General features: G+C 40.4%; 1 protein-coding gene across 1 annotated transcript in view; it reads right to left on the bottom strand.

The window, feature by feature from the left end:
• Positions 1 to 7243: 7243 nt before the first annotated feature.
• The window catches only part of PIGK (phosphatidylinositol glycan anchor biosynthesis class K), a 91992-nt gene continuing 76935 nt past the window's right edge, over positions 7244 to 22300 (bottom strand). Inside the window, exon 11 of the mRNA XM_059689154.1 lies at positions 7244 to 11052. Within this exon, the coding sequence (XP_059545137.1) occupies positions 10936 to 11052 (117 nt within the window). The 3' untranslated portion in view covers positions 7244 to 10935. The remainder of the gene's footprint in view (positions 11053 to 22300) is intronic.

Here is a 22300-nt window from a genome sequence, read left to right as displayed (position 1 = left end):
CCTGCATTGTGCCTACATATGCAAATTAACCGCCATCTTGTTGGCAGTTAACTGCCAATCTTAGTTGGCAGTTAATTTGCATATAGCCCTGATTAGCCAATGAAAAGGGTATCGTCGTACGCCAATTACCATTTTTCTCTTTTATTAGATAGGATGTTTTTATGTTATATATATTACACATTGTATTCTTACAATAAAGTAAGCTGAAGAAAAGAAAATGTTATGCATTTACTGTATTTATTGAAAACCATTTGCTTATTAGTGGACCCTCAACGTTCAAACTTGGGTTGTTCAAGGGTCCGCTGGACTGATTTTGCTCAGCACTTGCCCCTGAATTCTGACCAGCTGCAGAGTTAGTCCTCATCCTGCAGCCTGGTCTCCCTCATCGGCTCTAGTACCATCTCTCACAGCCGCCAGGTGCGTCCCAAAGCTCTGGCTACATCAGGTGGTTGATGGTGGCTCCAGGCTTCACTCTGCCACTCCCGGCACCTCGAGTGCTGCCGTGTGTCCCATCTCGTGACACAATGTTCCCACCACAGTGTTTCCCTCTGTCCCCACACAGCCTTCAAGGTTCCGTGGAGTAAATACCTGCCATTGGCAGTCCAGCTTCCAGCTTCCCACATTTTAGGCCAAAGTTCCACATATTTTCTTTGAAAAAACAATCCCTTCCACTCGTAACCATGTGGTTTATGGGGACTTAGCTCTACACACCGCTCCAGGAGCAGGCCCTGACTGGCTTAAACCTACCACACATCCTGTGTCACCCCCCCCCCCACACACACACCCAATAATTGGTTCAGGGATGGAAACATGACCCTATGCAGGGGAGCACACTCTTCCCCAGCTCACAGTGCTTTAGAGTCGAGAGTGCTAAAGCCCTATCTGCTGCCGCAAGGAGAATCACCTTAGGCATGGAGCCATCATGGAAAGTAGATACGAGAGATAGATCTAAGAATAGCATCGAGTGCTGGATCAAGCTGGGCCTGAAGACAAACTTCTTCTGAACACTTAACTATGTAAATAAAGTCTATTTTTTAATCTAAGCAGAGCTGTGTTGGATTTTCTGTCATTTTAAAAAAATGTGTATCCCACCAATACTCTCAATTCAATAACAGCTCTGGAACTCCCCTGGAGCTCTCTTCTCCACGGCCCTCCTCCGCATCCCCACCTGTAAATGCCTCAGAGACAGAGGCTGTGTCATTCACAGGGAAGGCATTCACACTTGACAAATATTGGAGGGATAGGAGACAATGTATAGAGTAGATCAGCACCAGGGAGCAGCCAAGTGCAATGTCAGTACAATGGTGTTTGTAATAATTCCACCTCCCTGCTGGACATTTTTCTCGGCTGTGGTTCTCCAATGAGAGTATGGAGAACCACCGCCTGGTTGGCAGGAGGCTTAGAGATGCAAATATAGCCAGATATTACCCAGAATCCATCCACTGAATTATAGTACAGTAGAAGAGAAAAATTAAAGGGTGCATTAAAGAGTCAGTATTGCTTTAAAAATTTTAATTATATAGGTACATAACATATATGTGCATTAGGTCACAATGTAAAATGTACTTCTTACTGCTGATGGGAGTGAAATATTTGTAGAAACCCCTGATCCGGCTCCCACCTGGGAAGATTCTATAATACAGAATACAGAAGAATAGAAACAGTGTGTGACATTAGGGGACTTATTTGGTAAAACGCCTTATTTACTCGCACAGATATATGCATACATATATGTACTGAATCCCAGTGTGAAATTTATTTCTTGCTGTGGGTGGTAGCCCAAAGTCTGAAAACCACTGATTTGCTTTCTAACTGAGGCCAGAAATATTACAAAACAGTGTGAGTGCCGGAGCTGCAAGCCGGCAACATAAGAGAGGAAAAAGGGGACACAATCCCCTCAGCACCGAGAGCTCCGTAGCAGGCAGATGTCTGTGCAGAATGAGTGCTGGGCTTCTAGGCAATTGCAGAATGGCAGGTCACAGGGCTGCTCACAGAGCCGAGGCAGACAGCAGGGCTGGGCCACACCGGGCCCGTGTCTTCCCATCCGGTCCCCATGCCCAGCTCTTCCAGGTATTGCATTGAAAGCCACGCAGACACAGGGGCCTGGAAGAGAGGCTCAGCATTCTGAACTGCTTGTTACCTTTAGCTGCCAGCCTAAAGGACCCCCCAGGGCTGCTCTGCAAGGAATCTGACCTCCAGAACCAGTTACAGGGACAATGTACAGGAACTTGTGGCTGCTTGAGTTATCTGAAGAATAACAGGAACAAAAGCCAGGTGTCTCTAAAAAGCAGGTAATTTGCTTTCTTAAAAAATTGTTTGCTCTTCCCGTGTTTTAAATTGTTCATCTCTTGTCTTCTACATTCACTTTTAGTGTGTGCCAGTCTCTAAACGTTTAGCACTTAGAGAACGTCACATTTCTTTGACTAGTTTTAGCTTCATTTTAATCTTCCTTTAAAATAAATTGTTTCAGCTACCTGGTTTGCTCTTTATATTCCATTTAAATTTTCCTTCCATTGTTTTCACTTTAAAACATCTTTGTTCCCTTTTTCTACTTTAGCTTTACTCACAACTATATACTTGAAATTCTAGCTTCTGATTTTAACACCTAAAATATTTCTTTTATCCTATTTTCCCTAGTAATACTTTATAATTTCTGAACTTCTGGCTTTGTCTTTTAACCTGTTTGATACATTTATGCCTTTGATTTGATGTCTCTTACTTCAGCCTTAATATTTCTCCCCAACCTTTAGTTTTATTGTTGTATAAGTGTTTTTTCTTATTTATAATTTTAATTATTCGTTTCCTTGTATAACGTGCATTTATCAAGCTGACAAGCAGCAGAAGTGTGAAGCTCGGGCTCTTCATCACTGTTCTATTCAGCCTTCTTAATCTGTAGGCACTTTTGTAACGAACTGAACAAGGATATTTACAGTCTGCCTCTAAGATGCTTTTTTCCTCTTTTGATCCATCTCCATTCTTGGCAGGGTTACAAGAAACCTCATTGCCTGAATCTTTCCATTTCTTGTATTCATTGCAAGGAGGATGGAAAGCTGCCTAAAGCTAGAAGAATCCAGGGTTTTTAAAACAGAATCGACAGGACTCTTGGCAGGTGGCTTCCAGGTGTGTGACACCTGGGCCAGCTTCAGCATGGACTGCCAGGAGGCGGCAATCCTCCCTCTCAACCTCAGCGGGCCTCCCAGGGAAGGCTGCAGACTAGGGGGAGGTGGTGAGAGGGGGCTCGTCCCTTGCCCTGGCCTCTGGCAGGGAAGAGGACTTCCCCTTAACCCAGAGGCATAACCTGAACAATTTAAATGACTGCGGTCAAGAATCTTACCCTTTAATACCACCTTGTCTGGGAGGGGGTGTATCAATCAAAGTCCGTTAGAAGGCAGACATCACATACTAAGCCAGTCCATGTTGAATGGGGCCAGCCACTGCCAGGTCACGGGGTGTGTGGTAAATGTGACTGATTCCATGGACATTCGCTCACCGCTGCACTTCCTCGCTGTGAGATGAGTGCCTCGGTCAGACGCAATGCTTTGCAGAATGCCATGATGGTAGGTACAGATTTCTGTGAGCTCACAGAGGGTGACGCTAGCAGAAGTTTAAAGAGCAGGGAATGCAAATCCATACCCAGAATATATCTACCTCAGTGTGGACAAACTTCTGCCCACTCTGTGATAGTCCATGTAGCAGACCTGCACCCTGGGGAATGGAGGCACCAGCCCAGTTAGTGGCTGAGAGTGAATGTAGGTCTCCGCTGTTGCTAAACGAGGCGCTCAGCAGTAGCAGTAGCCAGAGCAGGACTTGGTAAGGAGAAATCCAACCTCTCGCGCCCATACATAGTCTTCACCCACTGTTCTCATGGACCCACCGAGCAAGCACTGGGATGGCTGGCAGAAGAAGCTAGCTGACATCCACAGAGTATGGCGTTTTGCCCACCTGATTATTAAGAGCTTCCTTTACAGAATGCTATGGCGAACATTTGCATGGGGCATGGATATTCTGTACAGTCTGTACCCATTCAGAGAGGATTCAGAATCTAAAATAAGAAAAAGAAAAATAGAGAAGAGCTGGTTAACGAGGTGATAATGAACGGTGTTAAGTTCATCATGGGGTATGGGGTATGCCGAGTCAGATTTCTGTGGGCCTTTCCAAAGGGGCCCTTCTGGAATTCAAGAGAGAAATGAAGATACCGAAATTGGGCTGCAAATGAGGTAGAGGTAATAGTGGAAACCACAGACGGGGGGGTGGGGGGGGGTTGAAGTTGGAGATTTGAGGACAGGACTGTGCAGACCATCGGGGGAGGAGCACACGAAGATGAGAGTCTAGGGAAGAAAGCCCAGGGTGGAGCGAGGTAGGGCCATGAAGGCAACAGTGAGAGGAACCAGCAATTGTTACATATTAAACATTAAGGAGGGAAAAGTACAATACAGGCAGGAAAAACTCCATCGGATTTGGCAGTTAGACCATTGATATCAGTACAAAAAATCATTACAGGTGAGCAGTGGGAGCAGGTCGCTTCAGAAAAAGGTTTGTGAATGAATACAAGGCAGGGAAGCCAAGTCAGTGAAAGCTGCCCATTTATTCAAAATAAGACCAGGAAACGAAGTAAAAAGGAGCTCTATGTGGCATTTCTATATTAGCATTTAAAAGTGGACATAGGATTTCGAAAGTTTTTAAGACGAGAAAGCTTGAACATTTTATAGAATGAAAGGGAAAGCACTTCTATGCGAAGGGAGACTGCTGGACCAGAAGAGAGGCACCATCCCAGAACAAGGGATGGGGTTCATAACTCAAACTCCGTGACCAAATGGGTGCGGGCAGGGATAACAGAGGGGGGGAGGGAAATTTGTAGGATGTACAGCAGCAAGTAGAGTTGGTCACTTTCCCCCAACTTAACTTTCAGATTACAAAGCATATTCCTCTGATGACAGTAAAGGCTGACTTGGAGGGACAGGCCTGAAGAAAATTTGTAATTTTGACTGTGCAATAGTGGGGAATGAGAGGGGAAAGAAGAGAGAAATCTAATCTGGTTGCTTAGTCAAAGGCCACTGCTTTCTTACAGCCTTCTCTGCCACTTCCGCTGACAGTAAGCACAATATTAATAATGTGTTTATATAGCAATTAAAAATAGTTCCTTTTAAAACCCCTATTCTATCCCCTTACGTGGCACTTGTCATTTTCTGCTATTTACTTAGTTATTTTCATGTGTGTCTTGAGTCTGCAGGCCTACGCTCTATCCACTGAGCCAAACCGGTTCTGTCATGTGTGTCTTTTAAGAATTGGTAACGCTTCCAAAAAGAATCCTCTTTTTGTATCCCTCATTGCATCTACTAGACTGGGTGCCATAGTAACACAGTATTTCAGTAACTACCCCTATACAACAAACCAGCCTAAACTTCGTGAGTAAAAACCCAACTTTTTTCAAATTATTATTTCTTACCATTCCAGGGATCCACGCGGTGGTTCTCGCACGGGGAGCTCTCCTGTGGCTGCAGCCGGGACACGCCTGGAGCCTCCCTCCCTCCATCTCTGGAGGGGGCTTGGACTGGTGCCTGGGCCCAGCAGGGCTGTGGGCCAGCACACACATGTGGCTTCTCCAGGTGGTTGGGCTCCAAGAGCAAGTGTCCTGAGCGCGCCAGGCTGCTGCCGGGTCACCTTCCAGGCCAAGCTTTGGAAGCCATGCAGCATGACTCTGCCACATTCCATTCGTCCGAGTTCAATCCTGAAGGCCGGCCCATGTTCCAGGGAGGGGACTGTAGACCCCACCTCTTGAAGGGAGGACTGTCACAAGAATTTTCAGATCCTGCATACAGTAAGTGCTAACTAAGTGCCTGTTGAAGCATTAAATGTGTTGAACAAGCCTCAGAAGAAAATACTAGTCAGGGTGACCGGCTGGTTCCTGTGATCTCCCCTCTGTAGGAGGAACTTGAATAGACAGAGGTCGCTATGTTCTTACAGGACCTCGGCCCTCTGGCCAGGTGAACCCCTGAGACTGACAAGGTTAATCAGTTCTTCCACAGACAGGTAGAAATGGAAATAAAGTTATTTTCCCCCTCCTATGTGAAGCTCTCGAGTCCCCAGGCATGTGAGCAGTCAGTCTCCAGGAGGGGTGAAGGCAGCATGCAGAGGAACTCCAGGATATTCCAATCCCCCGTGAGGCTCAGAGCAGACCGCCTTCTTGGGTGGGTGGGGGTGCGCGGGGGGGGGGGGGGGGGCGGTATGTGAGATGTCACAATATCCCTCCAGTAAATCCCTCTCTTGGCCTAAATCTGTCCTAGTTGGGTTTCTGTCATTTGACACTTGAAAGTTCTGACTCACGTGGGGTGGGGTGGGGTGGGGTGGGGAGGGAAAGGGAGCTTCCTCCTGGAAATGCAGTCCACACTGTGATGGCAAAGTGAGAGAGAAATTCAGAGCGATTACTACCCAGGCATCCAGCACCTGCAGTGGGGATATACTGTCCATCAGGTCGTGCTGAAGGTGTGCTTACAGCAAAGTGGACAGACCACTGAGAGAGAAGATTGAAGGAAGGCTGAGAAAAGCTTCAACCTATTTAAATAGGAGGGGAAAATAGAAAAGAGGGTCTGCAGGTTGAAAATGGACAGTGTTGAAAGAAAGTGAAAAGGAACTGTTACCGCCCTGACCGGTTTGGCTCAGTGGATAGAGCATCGGCCTGCGGACTCAAGGGTCCCAGGTTCAATTCCGGTCAAGGACATATACCTTGGTTGCGGGCACATCCCCAGTGGGGAGTGTGCAGGAAGCAGCTGATTGATGTTTCTCTCTCATCGATATTTCTGACTCTCTATCCCTTTCCCCTCTATAAAAATAAAAAAAAATAAAAATAAAAATAAAAAAAAAACCTGTTACCCCCAAAAGACATCTGCTACAAACAGAAGGGAACAGGGCCGTCCAAGGCTAATGTAACCCCCGGGCCTGAGTGGAGGTTGAGAACGAGCCAGGCAGAGTTCTGCCCAGCATAGGACAAAAGGCTGACTTCCCCTATGTGCCAGGCGCTGTATGTGCTTTACATGTGTGACCTGAGTTAAGGGCCCCTAGGTGTCCTACGTGGTTCCTGCCAGCTGCCCCTGGAACTCTAGCACAGGAGAGGACCACAGAGCACGGGTCATATCACACGAGCTGCCCGCACAGGCCCCGACCGGGTGTTCCTCGGGCAAACGCACAATCCTCTGAAGTCTCTGAGGCTGCAAGCAGCCCAGACAACAGGAATGATGGGACCACCTTCCCGTGCTCGAGGTAACTGAGTTTTTAATGACTGGTTTCTTAGTCACACCTTCATCGATTATCGATCCCGTTACTCAAAAGTATACACAGTTAAATTAATCCAAATATTTCAAAGCACATTTCCCAAAGAGTGAAAATTTTGCACTGAAAGAAAAAAAAAAAAAAGAGACTGGTGACCAAGATGTACTGTCCATGAACTGAAAGACTCTATTTATGCAGCAGATACACATGCAGGCAGGGCAGGTGGCAGCAATGAGGTACTGAAGACACTGCCTCTGTGATAAATGCCCTCGGGTAGGAGACATGACAATGAAGTAATGAGGCTGATTCCATGCAGAATTGCACACCGATCTCATTATAGCCATACCTTGTGGGATGTTTATAAAATATTTCTTTCACAAGTTAAAACAGTATCTGTTACAGATGGATTTAATTTTGGTAAAATCAATGAAAAAAGTTGTATGTTAATGCAACATTTGTTGTAAAGATTCCAGAAACACATGAGTCAAAAATTCAAATTACGATTCTCACAGTAACTGTGACTGTGCTATACAACATACATAATGGAAGAAATGTTACCCACATACACCACTGTAAAAAACACGCAGTAAGCAGAAACAAGCTGAGTTATACTTGTTGTGGGAACCATCGTTTTCAACTAGCGAGGATATATAAAAATTGAAACCATAAATGTGTGCATTATTTTATGTACTTAATTCGAATTTTTCTTGATCCAATTTAATCAGCTTTGCATCCAAACTACATTTACCTTTCATAAACTGCAAATAGATGACTTTCATAATTTGCGAATCTGCATCGTTTGGTTTCCTTTACTCACACAGGCTGCCTTTGCAGAACGGCATCAATATTTCCCGCCTCTCCCCCCAAAGGTCACGACGTGCCTGCCGGGATGCATTTCTCTACATCCCTTTCCTCCCTGAAGGACACCGTAGGGGAGGGTAAAAACACCAAAGAGACAAGAATCACATTGAGTAGCTTAGAAAGGTAAGTAAGTACAACAGAAAAGAGGGCACCGGTACCGTTACCTTTCCCCTTAGCAACTTCCTAAGCAAAAATGAGACAAATAACACCACCATATAGTTAGTTTCCAAAGTGATTAGTCATAACATTATCTCATCTGATCCTCACAACAGAGAGACAAAAAGAAAACACGTTTTGGTTGTTTAGCTCTTCGTGACTCCAATAGAATATATTTAAGGGTGTGCTTTTATGTTAGCATTTAGAGTCTGGGCCATTTAATTGCACTTACAATATTACCCACTTACCATATGCAGAGAAGGTACTTATTATTGAAAGCAGAATATACTTTATGCAAAAAGATCATGGTTACGAGCCAAATACTTAACATATTTTAACTTTAACTATATTTTGAAAATTCAATAATGAAACAGAAAGAGCTACACCTGCCCTTTGCAACTCCGCCTGGGCAAAATGAATCCTGTGCATTACATCCAACACTTCTTGTCCCAGTTTGGTTTTAACTAAGAAGGGCAGCTAGCACAACCTCTGAAGAGGAATCCCTTTACTTCCCAGCAGTCTTTGCCATCAGGGCTTGATTCATTACATTCAAACTGAATTACTCTGATTCAAGAACAGTCACATTTCCTCTAAGTAGCCCCACCCCACCAGGTCATGACCTGGGGTGTGCAAAGGGTGAAATGGTCAAACTTCTTTGTCTACTAGCACTACTATAATTGGCTATTAGAATTTAGGTCTCCCCCCATCCCCACCCCCTCCTTCGTACAGAAGGATCCTTTTCCACATAATCAGGTAAAATTTTCCCTTCTTCATCTTTCTAGTGCACCAAAGACCAATTAAAATGAAGATCCAGAGCTGGAAGTAAGCTTCAATATCACTTGTTCTAACCTGGGAGAGAACACAGTTAATCCTCTGCTTGTGAAAAGTATGACCACTTTGCATATCATTAGAGGGTAATAACTGAGTGCTAAAAGGAAAACAAAACCTAAGGAAGGGGCTTATTGTGGAGAAAGAGTTGTCTTTTTAATGTTACCTACCATATACAACAGACCTTGCAATGAATAATGATTGACACATAAGTTCTTGGATAAAACATATAATCACATGATCTCACTCATTTGTAGAATATAATGAACAACATAAACTGATGAACAAAAACAGATCCAGAGACAGAGAAGCATCGATCAGACCGTCAAACCTCAGAGGGAAGGCAGAGGAGGATGGTGGGATAGGGGAGAGATCAACCAAAGGACTTACATGCAAGCATATAGGCCTAACCAATGGACACAGACACCAGGAGGGTGAGGGCATGAGTGGGGAGGATAGGGGGTAATGTGGGGATGGGTGAGGGCATGAGTGGGGAGGATAGGGGGTAATGTGGGGATAAGGACACATTTGTAATAACTTAATCAATAAAAAAATTTTGAAACAAACATATAATCCAAATAGGTATTCCATGGGACATAAATATGCAACTTTCAGGGTTTTCCCCCCTTATCTGTGAAGAAACAATATCTGGGGCTGACAGCAAAGCATATTCTGAATACTATTTCCAGTTATTAGAAGGTATGAAGCTGGCAGGTAAATGATGGAGATAATGGGCTCTTGGATCTTGTCAGAGACCAGAAAAGGGGCTATTTACTTACTGCCTTATGTGATAAGCCAGTCAGAGGTAAAGGCAGGGCTATAAGCGTAAATCCTCCATACAGTCCATTCACTTTATGGGACTGTCGCAGGAAAACTATGGATCCGGCCAGTGGGCAAGGTTTACCTTAAACAGAATGAAACAACCGCTCTTTCAATAGGGAAACTGAAGCGAAAGTGGTCAATTCTAGATGGTCACAAAATGAATGAATGCTTAGAAGTATAACATGGTTGTTTCTCTTGAGCAGCCAATATGACCTTTGGCAGAAATTCCCAAAGGTCTTAAGTTTTCCAGATAAACTGACAGCAAATAAGGTCCTGAAGACTGTCAGTACCATAGATTAAGAAACTAATTTTTCATATTTAATTAAAATTAAAGCTACAGAATTCCATTAGTGACTGACAGTAAAATATTCACACATTAAAGAATGGACCAAAGGACAATTTTGGGAACAAGGTAAGAGGTCCAACAATAGAACACTGTTAAATAAATTACAGTACATTCATAAAATGGGTGCTCTGCAGCCATTCCCAATGTGTTCTTGCAGAATTTCCAAGGAGAGGCAAATGGTTGATAACATATTGTGAAATGAAAAATGAGATTACAAAATGGTTCTATACAATCTCTATTTTAGACCCGCGAAAATAAGTACATAGAAAAAAGACTGGGAGAACATACCCAAAACTACGATCAGAAATTAGCTCTGCTGGTGAGAATTTAATGTCCTCTTTTTTCTTTTCCAAATGAAAAGGGGCTAATGGGCAATTCTTTCTTTTTCAAAATGAGTCAATAAGTATATTCTGACCTCTTTGTCCCATTTTTTAAATAACACACCAAAGAAAAACATGAAAATATATTTAGCGGCATTTAACACTTGCATTAACAATTATTTTTCTTTAAGTTAAAAAACAATAGTGCACCAAATTTAGTTTCCTTATATTTTTTTGCCAATTCACACAAGTGCAATGAATTTTTAAAAAGATATGACATAAACTTTTATCCAAGATTGTAGTCTTCCATGCAGTCCTCTTTATGCATCATCGCGCCTAGAAAATGAACTTCATGTGCTTGATTCCATAAGTTTTGAAGAAAACCATGATGATGAGTGCCCACAATCCCAGAATAAAACCCCCAGGAGGATGCCAATCTTTCAGCTTTGGTTTCTGCAAAATAAGGATGACATCACATGGTAAATTTAACAAGAGGCAAAGAGTTCAACAATGGGTAAAGCAAATACTAACAGAAAACAGACATTTCACAAGCTGTGTTTTAAGGGGGAGTAATTTAGCCAAATTAAATGTCTTAAGATAGAAACAATGGTGAAGACTTCAAACCAGATAAATATCTCAAGGTGGCTCTTATCAACATCAGTTTCAAATGATATTTTGTTCCCTCAAAGGGGCCTTCCCTGACCACCCTACCCACCCATCTCCATTCAGACAGGTTATTCAGTAGCCTAACAGTCCTCCTTTTGAATTTACATGTTCATTAGTTTGTTGGTTTTATCTGTCTCTCCTATTAGACAATAGCTCTATGAGGGTCATCTTGTCATATTCCCAGCACCGACCTGCACAGTGCCTGGCACATGGGAGATACTCACACAGTACACTAAGTCAGTAGAAAACAAAAGCTACCCAATCCATTTATCCTGACACTCAACAAATACTTGTTTGGGGGGCAGTGCCTTTGGCCATGTTACTCCCTTGATTAGAATGCTCCTTACTCCACTGTGCCTATTCAAAACGCACTAACTCAAATGCCAACTCCTCCAGATTTTCCCAGCTGATATATGCTTTTCTTTTCATCTGTAGCTCCTTCTACTTTTACTTCTACCTATTATCAGTTATCTTTATTGCTTATCTCCCTGTAAACTTCCAGGGCTCAAATTCTGTCTGAGTCCATTTTACATCCTCTTCTCCATCCCCTCCACCTCAACACTAAGCCAAGTCTTGTATGTTTCCTTGCCCAACAAGGACAGGCAAACCAGTCTTCCTCATTTAACTGTCTGTCAACAGCTGCACTATGGCCCTGAAATTGGAGGTCTGTGAGTGACTGTGATCTCTTTATGAGTTCTACTTCATGAATTACTAGCTAAGATTGTAAGGTTGTTATGATGAGAATCATAATTTAGAATAGAGTGGAGAGAAACTGTAATCTGAACTTTGCTTCAGTCATCATGTAAACTCCATCCAACAAACGTTCACAAATCTCTTAGAAGAATCCACATCTTATGGTTTGGTTTTCCCTTATATAACCAGGACACTTAACCTCTTCACTTTTAGTAGTGCACGTTAAGAAATGTGGTGGTGTTGTGTGTGTTTTTATATACTTCATCTCTTTAAAGTGCCCCCAAACCAGGCACATGGAGCATGGTAGCAGATGATCCAAATTTAGCCTAGCAAAACCGCATTGATGCCTGCATGCCAATCACTAGGAAATGTGTAACCAACTATTCTTCAGATGCAGATCTGAGAAGATTGTTCAAACCTAAGTAATCAGTGAGAGGCATCCACCTGTTCTGCTGGCAAACACCAACAGTGCTCTAAGGGGGGGGGGGGGGGGAAGGTGAGGTTGAGGAGTAAAAATACGCCCACGCAGAGAAAGAAATATTCTAAAGATGCAGAGAACATAGCTCTGAATAAGATTTAATAAGGAAGCAAAAGATAATTGAGAAAAATTTTAGTTGAGATGGACTTGAATAAAGACGCACAAGGAAAGGAAAAGATGCACAAGGAACCAAAATATATTTTTCTTAATGTTACAGAGAGAAAATAAAACAAGATACAAGGACAACAGGCTAGATACAAAGAGAGCTGGGTCACATAATTTTGTAACAGCAAATTAAAATCTACATTGAGGAAAAAGATAGTGTCCTAAGGACATCATTAAGTCCTTCTTTCACTTAATTGTGAAAGACTGTGGCAAAAAAACCCCAAACCCCAATTCTCCATACTTCCCTGCATCTACAGCCTTTGCAATACGTTGCTTTATAGCAGCTCTCATCAAGAGGTGGAATCTATCACCCAACCGGCGTGGCTCTGTGGTTGAGCATCGTCAACCTCTGAACCAAGAAATCACTGTTCAATTTCCCTGTTAGGGCACATGCCTGGGTTGTGAGCTCGATCCCCAGTTGGGGAGCATGCAGAAGGCAGCTGATCGATGATTCTCATCATTGATGTTTCTATCTCTCTATCCCTCTTCCTTCATCTCTGAAATCAATAAAAATATATATTTTTTGGACTATATCCTCTGAGATGACAATGTGGAAGGAAAAACCCTAAAATTTTATTTTCATAAGAAAATTAAGTTGCATACTTGTAACCTCGGGTTTCTGAAACAATGGTATAAATACTAGTAAGAAGAGTGTGAAGGGCAGCTAATCCACCCCTTGTCCACCATGAACTTTGTTCAGGTCGGGGGAGGTCTGTCAAGATAATCCCCTCTGACCCTTCTAGAATAAGAAATACTCATTTGAACTAAATTTCACAAAGTAAGAACTTCTTCAACCACCTGTTGCATCCTAACAGTGCTTACAGCCAGCCTTTGATAGAGCTGTCCAGGAAAAATACTGCTGTACTGTCTCCTGGAGGTAAATTTCACACATGTCTTTCCCATCCAACCCCCTCACTTTAAAGGAACTGCAGGGATGCTCACTTCTGGCTCTTGCCTATAGTCTTCCTGGAAACAGACCAACTCCACTTGTCACCATGCCAGGAATCGCTCTCAAGGAAATGAAGTGGGGGGATCTAGAGACTAACTCCCCTAGCTTCCCTCTATCCTTCCTCCTCCCAACTGCAATCTAGGTCGGAGGCCTCGTTCCTTTCCATTTGAAGTTAGCCATTTATGTCATTCAGATGTTGCCCCCTTCTGGAGAAATGAACATCTCCCAGGATCTTGATGCACCTTACCCGTGGTAAACTTGCAAAGCAATTCATCTAATCTAGGATAATTAACAATGATTTGTTTTTAACTGTGATTTTATTTTATTTTATTTATTTTTATTTATTGTGATTTTATTTTTCATAGAAAGTTGACCATGATTTTTCCTTAACCATGACCTTTTTTTCTGTGATAAGAACACCCACTATTAACATTTTTAACATGGCTCTGGAATTTCTGGCCAATTCAGATATAACATTTAGGAAGGAGAAGTAAATTCTCATTATTTGCGGATAGTTTGATTAGTTATCAAACAACTCAAAATAAACTTATAATTATTGTTATTAAAGAGCTCAGACTTAAGATAAACATATTTAAAAAACCCTCCCAATATGCCAGTAAAAACAAGTCAAAAAATAGAAAAAAATTACAGTTGCAATAGCAATAAGAAATATTAAGTAGCATGAGATATAAGGCAAACAATCTGTATTACTCTATAGAGAGGGGTAAATAGTCCTGAATATAAAAAGGAATATGATAAAGCCAATCTATAATGTTGTTCTGATGCAAAATACATCAATGAAACAGAATAGAAAGTAGGCGATCAGCCCAGTATCCAAGAATGTAGTATACAATAAAAACTATTAAAAGCCAATAGGCAAGGTGTTCTAACAAAGGATTAACATTTGGAAAAAAAAAATCAGTTTTGTTTCTAACCCAACACTATAAATCAAAATAAACTTTACATGACTTAGAATTAGATGAAAAAATGTCAGATGGGGGGAAATTTTTTTTAATTACTTTTGTAAAGTGGCACCTACGGACACATCATAATGGGGCTACGTTAATCGCAAAGGTGGAGAGCAGTTACAAAGGAGCTCATGTGGAGAGAAGAACAGGGGTCCAAGGGCCAGCAAGCTGGGGGGACTGTCAGGTGGGTGGCTACTGAGGAAGGACTACTTGGGAAAGCTGGCTCTTGAACGAGGTATCGAGGTATCGTAATTGGGTTGGTGAAGAGGAGGGGATCACACCCAGGCAGTGGCACATGGAACAAAGTCATGGTGATGAGAAAAGCCAGGCATTGGGAAAAGGGTGACGCCCCAGCCTGGGCTGGTGCAGGAAGGTGATAAAAGCTCCAGGAGGGTAGAAACTGGCATCCTCTTTGTTCACTGCAGAAGCCAAGACTGGCACTTAGGAAACCCTGTTGAAAGAAGTAGCAAGTTTGAGCCATGGAGAGTCATTCTGTGAATGCCCAGCTATGTGTTGGGATTTGAGACAATGAGAAGCCTTGAACCAGTGACTAACCACAGGTAAATGGGGTGAAGATATAAAATGTGGGAGAATATGCACAGTAAAGGAAGATATAAGTTTAAAAACAATGAATAAAAACAAGGAAGAAAAGGTAAAAATATTTTTATAAAAAACTTTTGAAAAGATCTACATTTTGCAAAATGTATAAGTCAAATGAAAAGGTAAATAAATAGGATAATATGACAGAAAGGGGGTTGAATTCAGTACATGAATATTTCCCAAAAATTAATAAGAAAATATACAAATATTTATCAATAAATGGGAAAAGAAAATTGTTGAAAAAGGAATAATTATGAGTGGCTAATTAATATTAGAAAAAAATCAGTTTTCCTGGTCACAAAAACAAATTAAAAATGATATTTCTTTCTCTTTTTAAAATTAAACTAGTAAATGTTATTAAAGATGGACTACTTTTCAGGAGAGTAATCTATTAACATGTTCAGAGGTCTTTAAAATGTTCTTACTTATTCACTTCTGGGATATATTATACTCCTAACTAGGATCTATATTAAGAAACTCAGAAATGTTGACAAAAATTTAACAAAAAGATTTTCTTCTCAGTGTTATTTATATAATAAAAAAACAGGAAATAATCTATATCAGAGGTTCTCAACCTGTGTGTCGTGACCCCTTTGGGGGTCGAACGACCCTTTCACAGGGGTCGCCTAAGACCATCGGAAAACACATATATAATTACATATTGTTTTTGTGATTAATCACTATGCTTTAATTATGTTCAATTTGTAACAATGAAATTGGGGGTCACCACAACATGAGGAACTGTATTAAAGGGTCGCGGCTTTAGGATATCAAATATTTATTTATATAAATAAAATGAGAAGTACTATACATCCACATAATTAGCCATAAAAATGTTTTCAAACAATTTTAATAACTTGAAAAGATGTTTATATTGTGACAAGAAAATAAAAGCAAGATGCAAACTAAGTATAAAATATGATCTTTATTTCTATAACAATATTCAAATGAAGAAAATATACTAAAGTTTTAATAGTATTTCTCTGGGGGAAGTAGGATTAGGGATAGTTTTAATCTATTCTCTCCATATATCTATACTTTTGAAAGTATGTTTTCTACAATGGATATGTATGTCTCTCACCATTTTGGTGGAGGAGAGGAATTTACAGAAAAAACTTGTATTAAAAGAGCCCACCTAGAAAAATCTTCATATATTCACTTTTTCCAAATTAGGAGATGTACTGCAATAACACTGTTTAGTATTTGATATCCTACTTTAAGAAAAAGTAACATCAATAGCATGACAGCAACAAAATAAAGTGCTTTTTCAGTATGTACTTAATAATATTCTTGAAGTATAACAATGCTGCTATTTTTAAGACAACTATAGGTAATATTTTAGACATTCTACAATGATTTTACTTACAAATGACAGATTGTTATAATTACTATTGCTTTTTGAGATATGTTAGCATAGGTAGCTAGATAGTAAAAGAAGGGAGCAAAAGGAATCAGACATTGAAAACCCTAATAAACTGGGAAGCTGAATCCAATACTGGGCCTGCTTCACTAGGAGGCTACAGTTTCACACGCTCCCCAGGGAACCACCTGTCCATTCCCTGAAGATTACTGGGAGGAGGGATAGAACAATAAAGGGAAATTCTTCTGCGGGCACATGCCCTGTTGAAGCCAAGATGGCCTAAGGCAGGGGTGGGCAAACTTTTTGACTCGAGGGCCACAATGGGTTCTTAAACTGGACCGGAGGGCCGGAACAAAAGCATGGATGGAGTGTTTGTGTGAACTAATATAAATTCAAAGTAAACATCATTACATAAAAGGGTATGGTCTTTTTTTTTTTTAGTTTTATTCATTTCAAATGGGCCGGATTCGGCCAGCGGGCCGTAGTTTGCCCATGGCTGGCCTAAGGGGAGGTGCTTCTACTAGGAGGCATGGACATTAGGAGGCAAGATGGTGACCATAAAGGCCTGTCTAGCCTGGGAAAAGCATCAGATTGGATAAGGGACACAGGACCCTGGAAGATGGAGGAAATGGACTAATTAGTAAGAGGATCCAACACAAGCCCACAAAAGATTGGGAAGTTGACTGGTTCGTTTCAAGAAGAGCCTAGTCTTTCCCAAACCCAAGATAATAGAATCCCAGCTTAACAAAGAGCATCCTCTCCTCTCCTCTCCCCTCCTCTCCCCTCCCCACCCCTCTACTTCCCTCTCCTCCCCTCCGCTCCCCTCCCCTCCTCTCCTCCCTGGTAACCCATGCTCAGCACTTTCTCCCACAGCACCTATGGGGCGCTGGGGCTCAAGGAGACTGCATGGGCCTGGGCACAGAGCCAGCAGGAGTACAGCCAGGAACACAGAATGAGCTAGCTAGATAAGGACAGAGACATGGACTGAACCACTAGCACAAAATGTCTGGACACTGGCCCTATTTCTGGGCCTGATGAAGACAAGGCTGAACTTTTCCCATGGCAGGATGGACAGAGATGAGGCACCAGAGCTGAACCCAGGACCACTGCATCTTCCCCTCCCATACATAGGTCTCCCAGAATGCTTTCCTTGCAACTCCGTGAAAGGACTTCATTTTCACCAGCAACAAGCTCATATTTAAGTATAGTTTATAACTTCATTTGTGTCCTTATTAGAGCTTCTCATAAAATGACTGTATGTAGTTAAGGTTCTCTACTGACTGCTATTAAGTACACTTTTTTTTTAACCTTTCACAATAACAGTGATAATACAAAGGTGAAAACCATACTTAAACACTGCAATGTGTCATGAGCAAACACTTAAAGGCTCAAGGGCCACCTATTATATAAATGCCTAATACTTCAAATTAGATAGGTAGCTAAGCAACACTGCACTGCCACTTGGGAAGAGTATTCAGTCTCTTCTTTCACGTTGCTGGGAGAACATTACCACAGAACTTTAAAATAGTTAACGGACCACAGATCTAAGTATTAACTTTATGTAAAAAGAGAAAACTAGGATTTTCATAATTGTATATATTTATTGGCAAGCAAATGAAAATTTTCAAGGTTTCAATGGGATGCTTTCTTAAAATATAATAAGCATATCAGTTCAGTTAGACTGTATTTTAAATAAGGTCACAATTACAATTACTTTAGAAAATAGCTGTTTTTAATTGTTTAATCAGTGATAATATGTTAGTATATCTAAACTACATCCTTTCTATAAAATATAATTTGTACTCTTCAAGTGATGTTAATGATATAAATCAAAGACATCCTATAAAACCCCTTCCTCCTGAGTATGCACAGGACTTGTGACTATGATGGGATATCGCCTGTGATTAGGTTACATAATTGAGCAAAGATGAATGGACTCTGAAGATGTAATGAAGGTCCCTAATCAGTTGGCTTTTAGTTAATCAAAAGGGAGATTATCCTGGGGCAGGAGCTGACTTAATGAGGTGAGCCCTTTAGAGGAAGGTCTCGATATCAGAGACAGAAATCAGAGAGACAGATACACTAGGAGCAGACAAGATGCTCTGCTGTTGTGGAGTGGAACTGGGGAAGGAATGGCAAGCAGTCTGCAGGAGCTGAGGGCCTCAGTGAGTCCTACAACCATGAGTAACTGAATTCTGCCAACAACCAATAAGCCTCCTCGAGGACCCTGCGCCGCAGATGAGACTGCAATCTGGTTGACACCTAGACTGAAGCCTTGTTAGGCGGTAAGCATAGGACTAAGCTAAGCTGTGTCCAGACTCCTCAGCCATGAAAATTGTGAGATAATAAATGCTTTAAAATCACTAAATTTGTTTGCTATGCAGAAATAGAAAACTTGTAACGAAAGTATTCATTGCATCCGATACTTATTCCTCGGATTCCTTGGGGAGAATAACTAATTAAGATATTAACGAAATATGTTTTTAAAAAGTAAAGAGAATGAAATATTCTAGTCTAATTCTTCCCACTCTCCCAGATCAATTCTCTAAGACCCTGCTCAAATATCACCTCTAGATGAAGCCTGTTCTCATACCTCAGTAAAAATTAATTTCTGCTTCTCTGTGCACCAATGGCCAACTAATGGGTGTGATTCTAATACATTTTGGTCTTATCTATTTCTACACCTTAAGAAGGTCTCAAGCTTTGAATACAATAAGGTAATCAACTTAATACTAGTTTCCTCTTGAAATAAGAAATATAAAATATTCAAATACAAATAGTAAATACACAGTTACTAGTTATACTCTTGGTTTTATGACTTAAGGAAAAATAAGAATTGCACTAATCAAATAATACGATCTATTTAAGAAGTCTTAGTGAGAAGTTAAAAATATTTCTTTAAAAATATGCAAAACAATTTGAAGTTTGAACTACATGAATTTATTTTTTAGTTCTTCACTAAGATATACAGCATACATGATTAAATGTTTCAATCTCCACTTTACAGTGGCACACAAAGGTAGGCACAACTGACTGGAGTGGAGAGGTCTTTGAAATCATACGCAAATCTGATTATTTAAAGCAAGAAATACCTCCACACACATATGCTTTGATTTTTACATCTACATAAAAATGGCTACCTTAAAAACTACTATGACTTACCTTTTTTTGTAATCCATGTAGCAAGAGAAGTTTTAAGTGCATAATAACAGGCATTATTATGCACCTTCTGCATCTTTAAGGTGTATATATCTATGTCCTACACATGAAAGATGAACCTAAAATGTTTTCCTAATAGGTTGACAGGTGCTTTTAAAATTCAGAACTGCTATTTTATTTTAAAGCTAGAAAAATCTCTTTGTACTGTATTGTCTTACATTTTTCTCGATTTTTCATCAATAATAAATTCAGCAAATATTTTGAATGCCTACTATGTTCAAGCCATTTTAGCTAAGTGGCTCATAAATATGGTTATTCTTTCTTATAAAAGTAAAAATGTATATGAACATAGTTTGTATTTATGTTTGTATGTCATGAAAAAGACCATTCTCATTTACATTTGTATAGAAAAGTTGACAAATTCTTCTTAAGTAAAATTAAGGTATATGTAAGTTTTATAAATTAGCAATGTTCATAAATATTGATGATGATGATAAAAAAAATTATTTCAAGGTTTTTTCCTTTCTCTGCAAAGAGCCAGATAGTAAATATTTTAGGCTCTGTAGGGCATACAATCTCTATACCATGTACTCAACTCTGCCTCCTAGTGTATAACTAGCCTTAAACAATATGTAAACAAATGGGCATGACTGTGTTCCAATAAAACTTTATTTACAAAATCTGGTGGCAGGCTGGATTTGATCTATGGGCCATGGTTTTCCGTGCTCTAGAAAATTGCTATTGAATGGGTTCAGATTATGACACCCCAAAATATGCCACTGATTATTTTGAACCAAAGGCACTTGAGAAATAGCACATGCAGAAAGGGTTCCTTGACCTCTACCTTTCTATCTAAAAGTAGATTATGGAATTTCCTATGAGAAAGGTGCTTCTGCTGTACCAGGAAGAGTGAACTGGTTCTGTTTTTTTCACTGCATAACGAACTTTTTTTCCTTTTACAGATTCTCTATCTTAAAGTAGGTACAAATATGTAGCTAGTAAACTAGCAAAGGAACACATCACTTGTCCCTTCCCAGGATCTAGATTCTAGAGAAAGGACCATCTCTCACTTCCAGTACTGTCTGCCTCAACCACAGAAAGTGAACATTTATTCAAACACCAACAAGCCTCTACTAAAACACACTTCTGCCCTAATATTATGATCTACACTTAACCCTTAAGGCAAATATACTTGGAAAACCTAAGAATACATCAGAAACTATGTGATACATTTTGATATAATAGAATATAGAAAATAAAAACATCCTTCATATTGGGCACATTTATAAAATTACAATGAATTTTAAAAGACCAAAACTCAATTTATAAGTTTCATCATGATTATATCATATCTGTTAATGACAGAAAATTCATATTCATTACAAATTATATTAACGAGTCTTTACTATTTATATAAAATATATTTTAAAAAAGAAAAATTTTATAATGTATTTTCAATGACATACCAAAAACTTTTCTGAAAGTCTTTTGTCTTAGTAACTAAGATGATAAAGTTGTAATGCAAAGGAAGTAAAGTTAATTACTACCAAGCTCTTAATATTCAAAGTACCACCACAGGTCAAATGTCTAATATTCATTAGGGATGTTTTCTTTCTAAATGTAATGAACTCTAAATTACTTTGACTTGTGAAAGAAATGTGTATTTGTCTAGTTGTTTTTAATTACTGATTGTTTACTTTAGTCATGTGTAGCTAATCCTCAAGTCCACTCATACAAATTAGAGATCATCAGAGCTCTTTGACACTCATTTTTCTTACAACTTAGTACAAATCACAATCTATTTGGCTGCCCTCCGTGGTGAAGAACAGACAAAGAATTAGTACAGGAAAACAGTGAATGAGTTGTATTCCAAATGTGCTGTTTATCATCAGTTTTATGGAAAGCAGAAAAGATATTTTTGAAATAAAGTTACATTGTTAGATTATGAGAATAATTCACAAGGGCCTATAAATCCTTAATGTTGCTGAACTATCTGAACTAAATATGAATCCTCAGATTAGATGACCACATAGAAGAAAGTCTTCTCTTGATTCTGAACAGGAAGCTAAGTAGTCAGGAATCGGGACCAAGGGGGAGGGAGGAAAGGAAGTAGAGCCAGGAACCCAACTAATTGGGAGTTACTAAGGAACCACAACTGGGTGGGGAAGGAGGGGTGCATAAGGGAGACATGAGCTTTAAAATGTACGAATGTTGCTAAGACAGGCAACTGCAGATAACCAGTCATGAGACAGTTATTAAGACGTATAATCAATCCCAAGAATGTTATTAAGACAGAATTCTTTGGAAGGACCAATCAGGAGCTAGCAAGGCATGTATCTGCCCCTAGATTAAAAAGCACATGCTTCCTCTCTTCTCTCTGGCACGCAATGGGTTCCTGATGTTCCTGTGGCGGAGGAGCACATCCCCTGTGCCCACGTGGCTTATGGCCATGTGGGACTCTACATGTAGACCAATAGACTTTAACATCCAACTGTAACATGGAAAGGAAGCTCTGGACACTGGCCTGCTCCTGAAACCCTCGCTACACCTTTTCCAGGACTGGTTTCTCTTAATAAACTTTACTTCCACTAACCATTTTTGTCTACGAATCTATTCTTCAGTTTTGTGAGACAATGAATGCAGGCTCAAACATACCACAATTT

The sequence above is a fragment of the Myotis daubentonii genome, chromosome 3 (genome assembly GCF_963259705.1).
Source record: "Myotis daubentonii chromosome 3, mMyoDau2.1, whole genome shotgun sequence".
NCBI classification, from domain to species: Eukaryota; Metazoa; Chordata; class Mammalia; order Chiroptera; family Vespertilionidae; genus Myotis; species Myotis daubentonii.
This window is presented reverse-complemented; position numbering and strand designations above follow the sequence as displayed.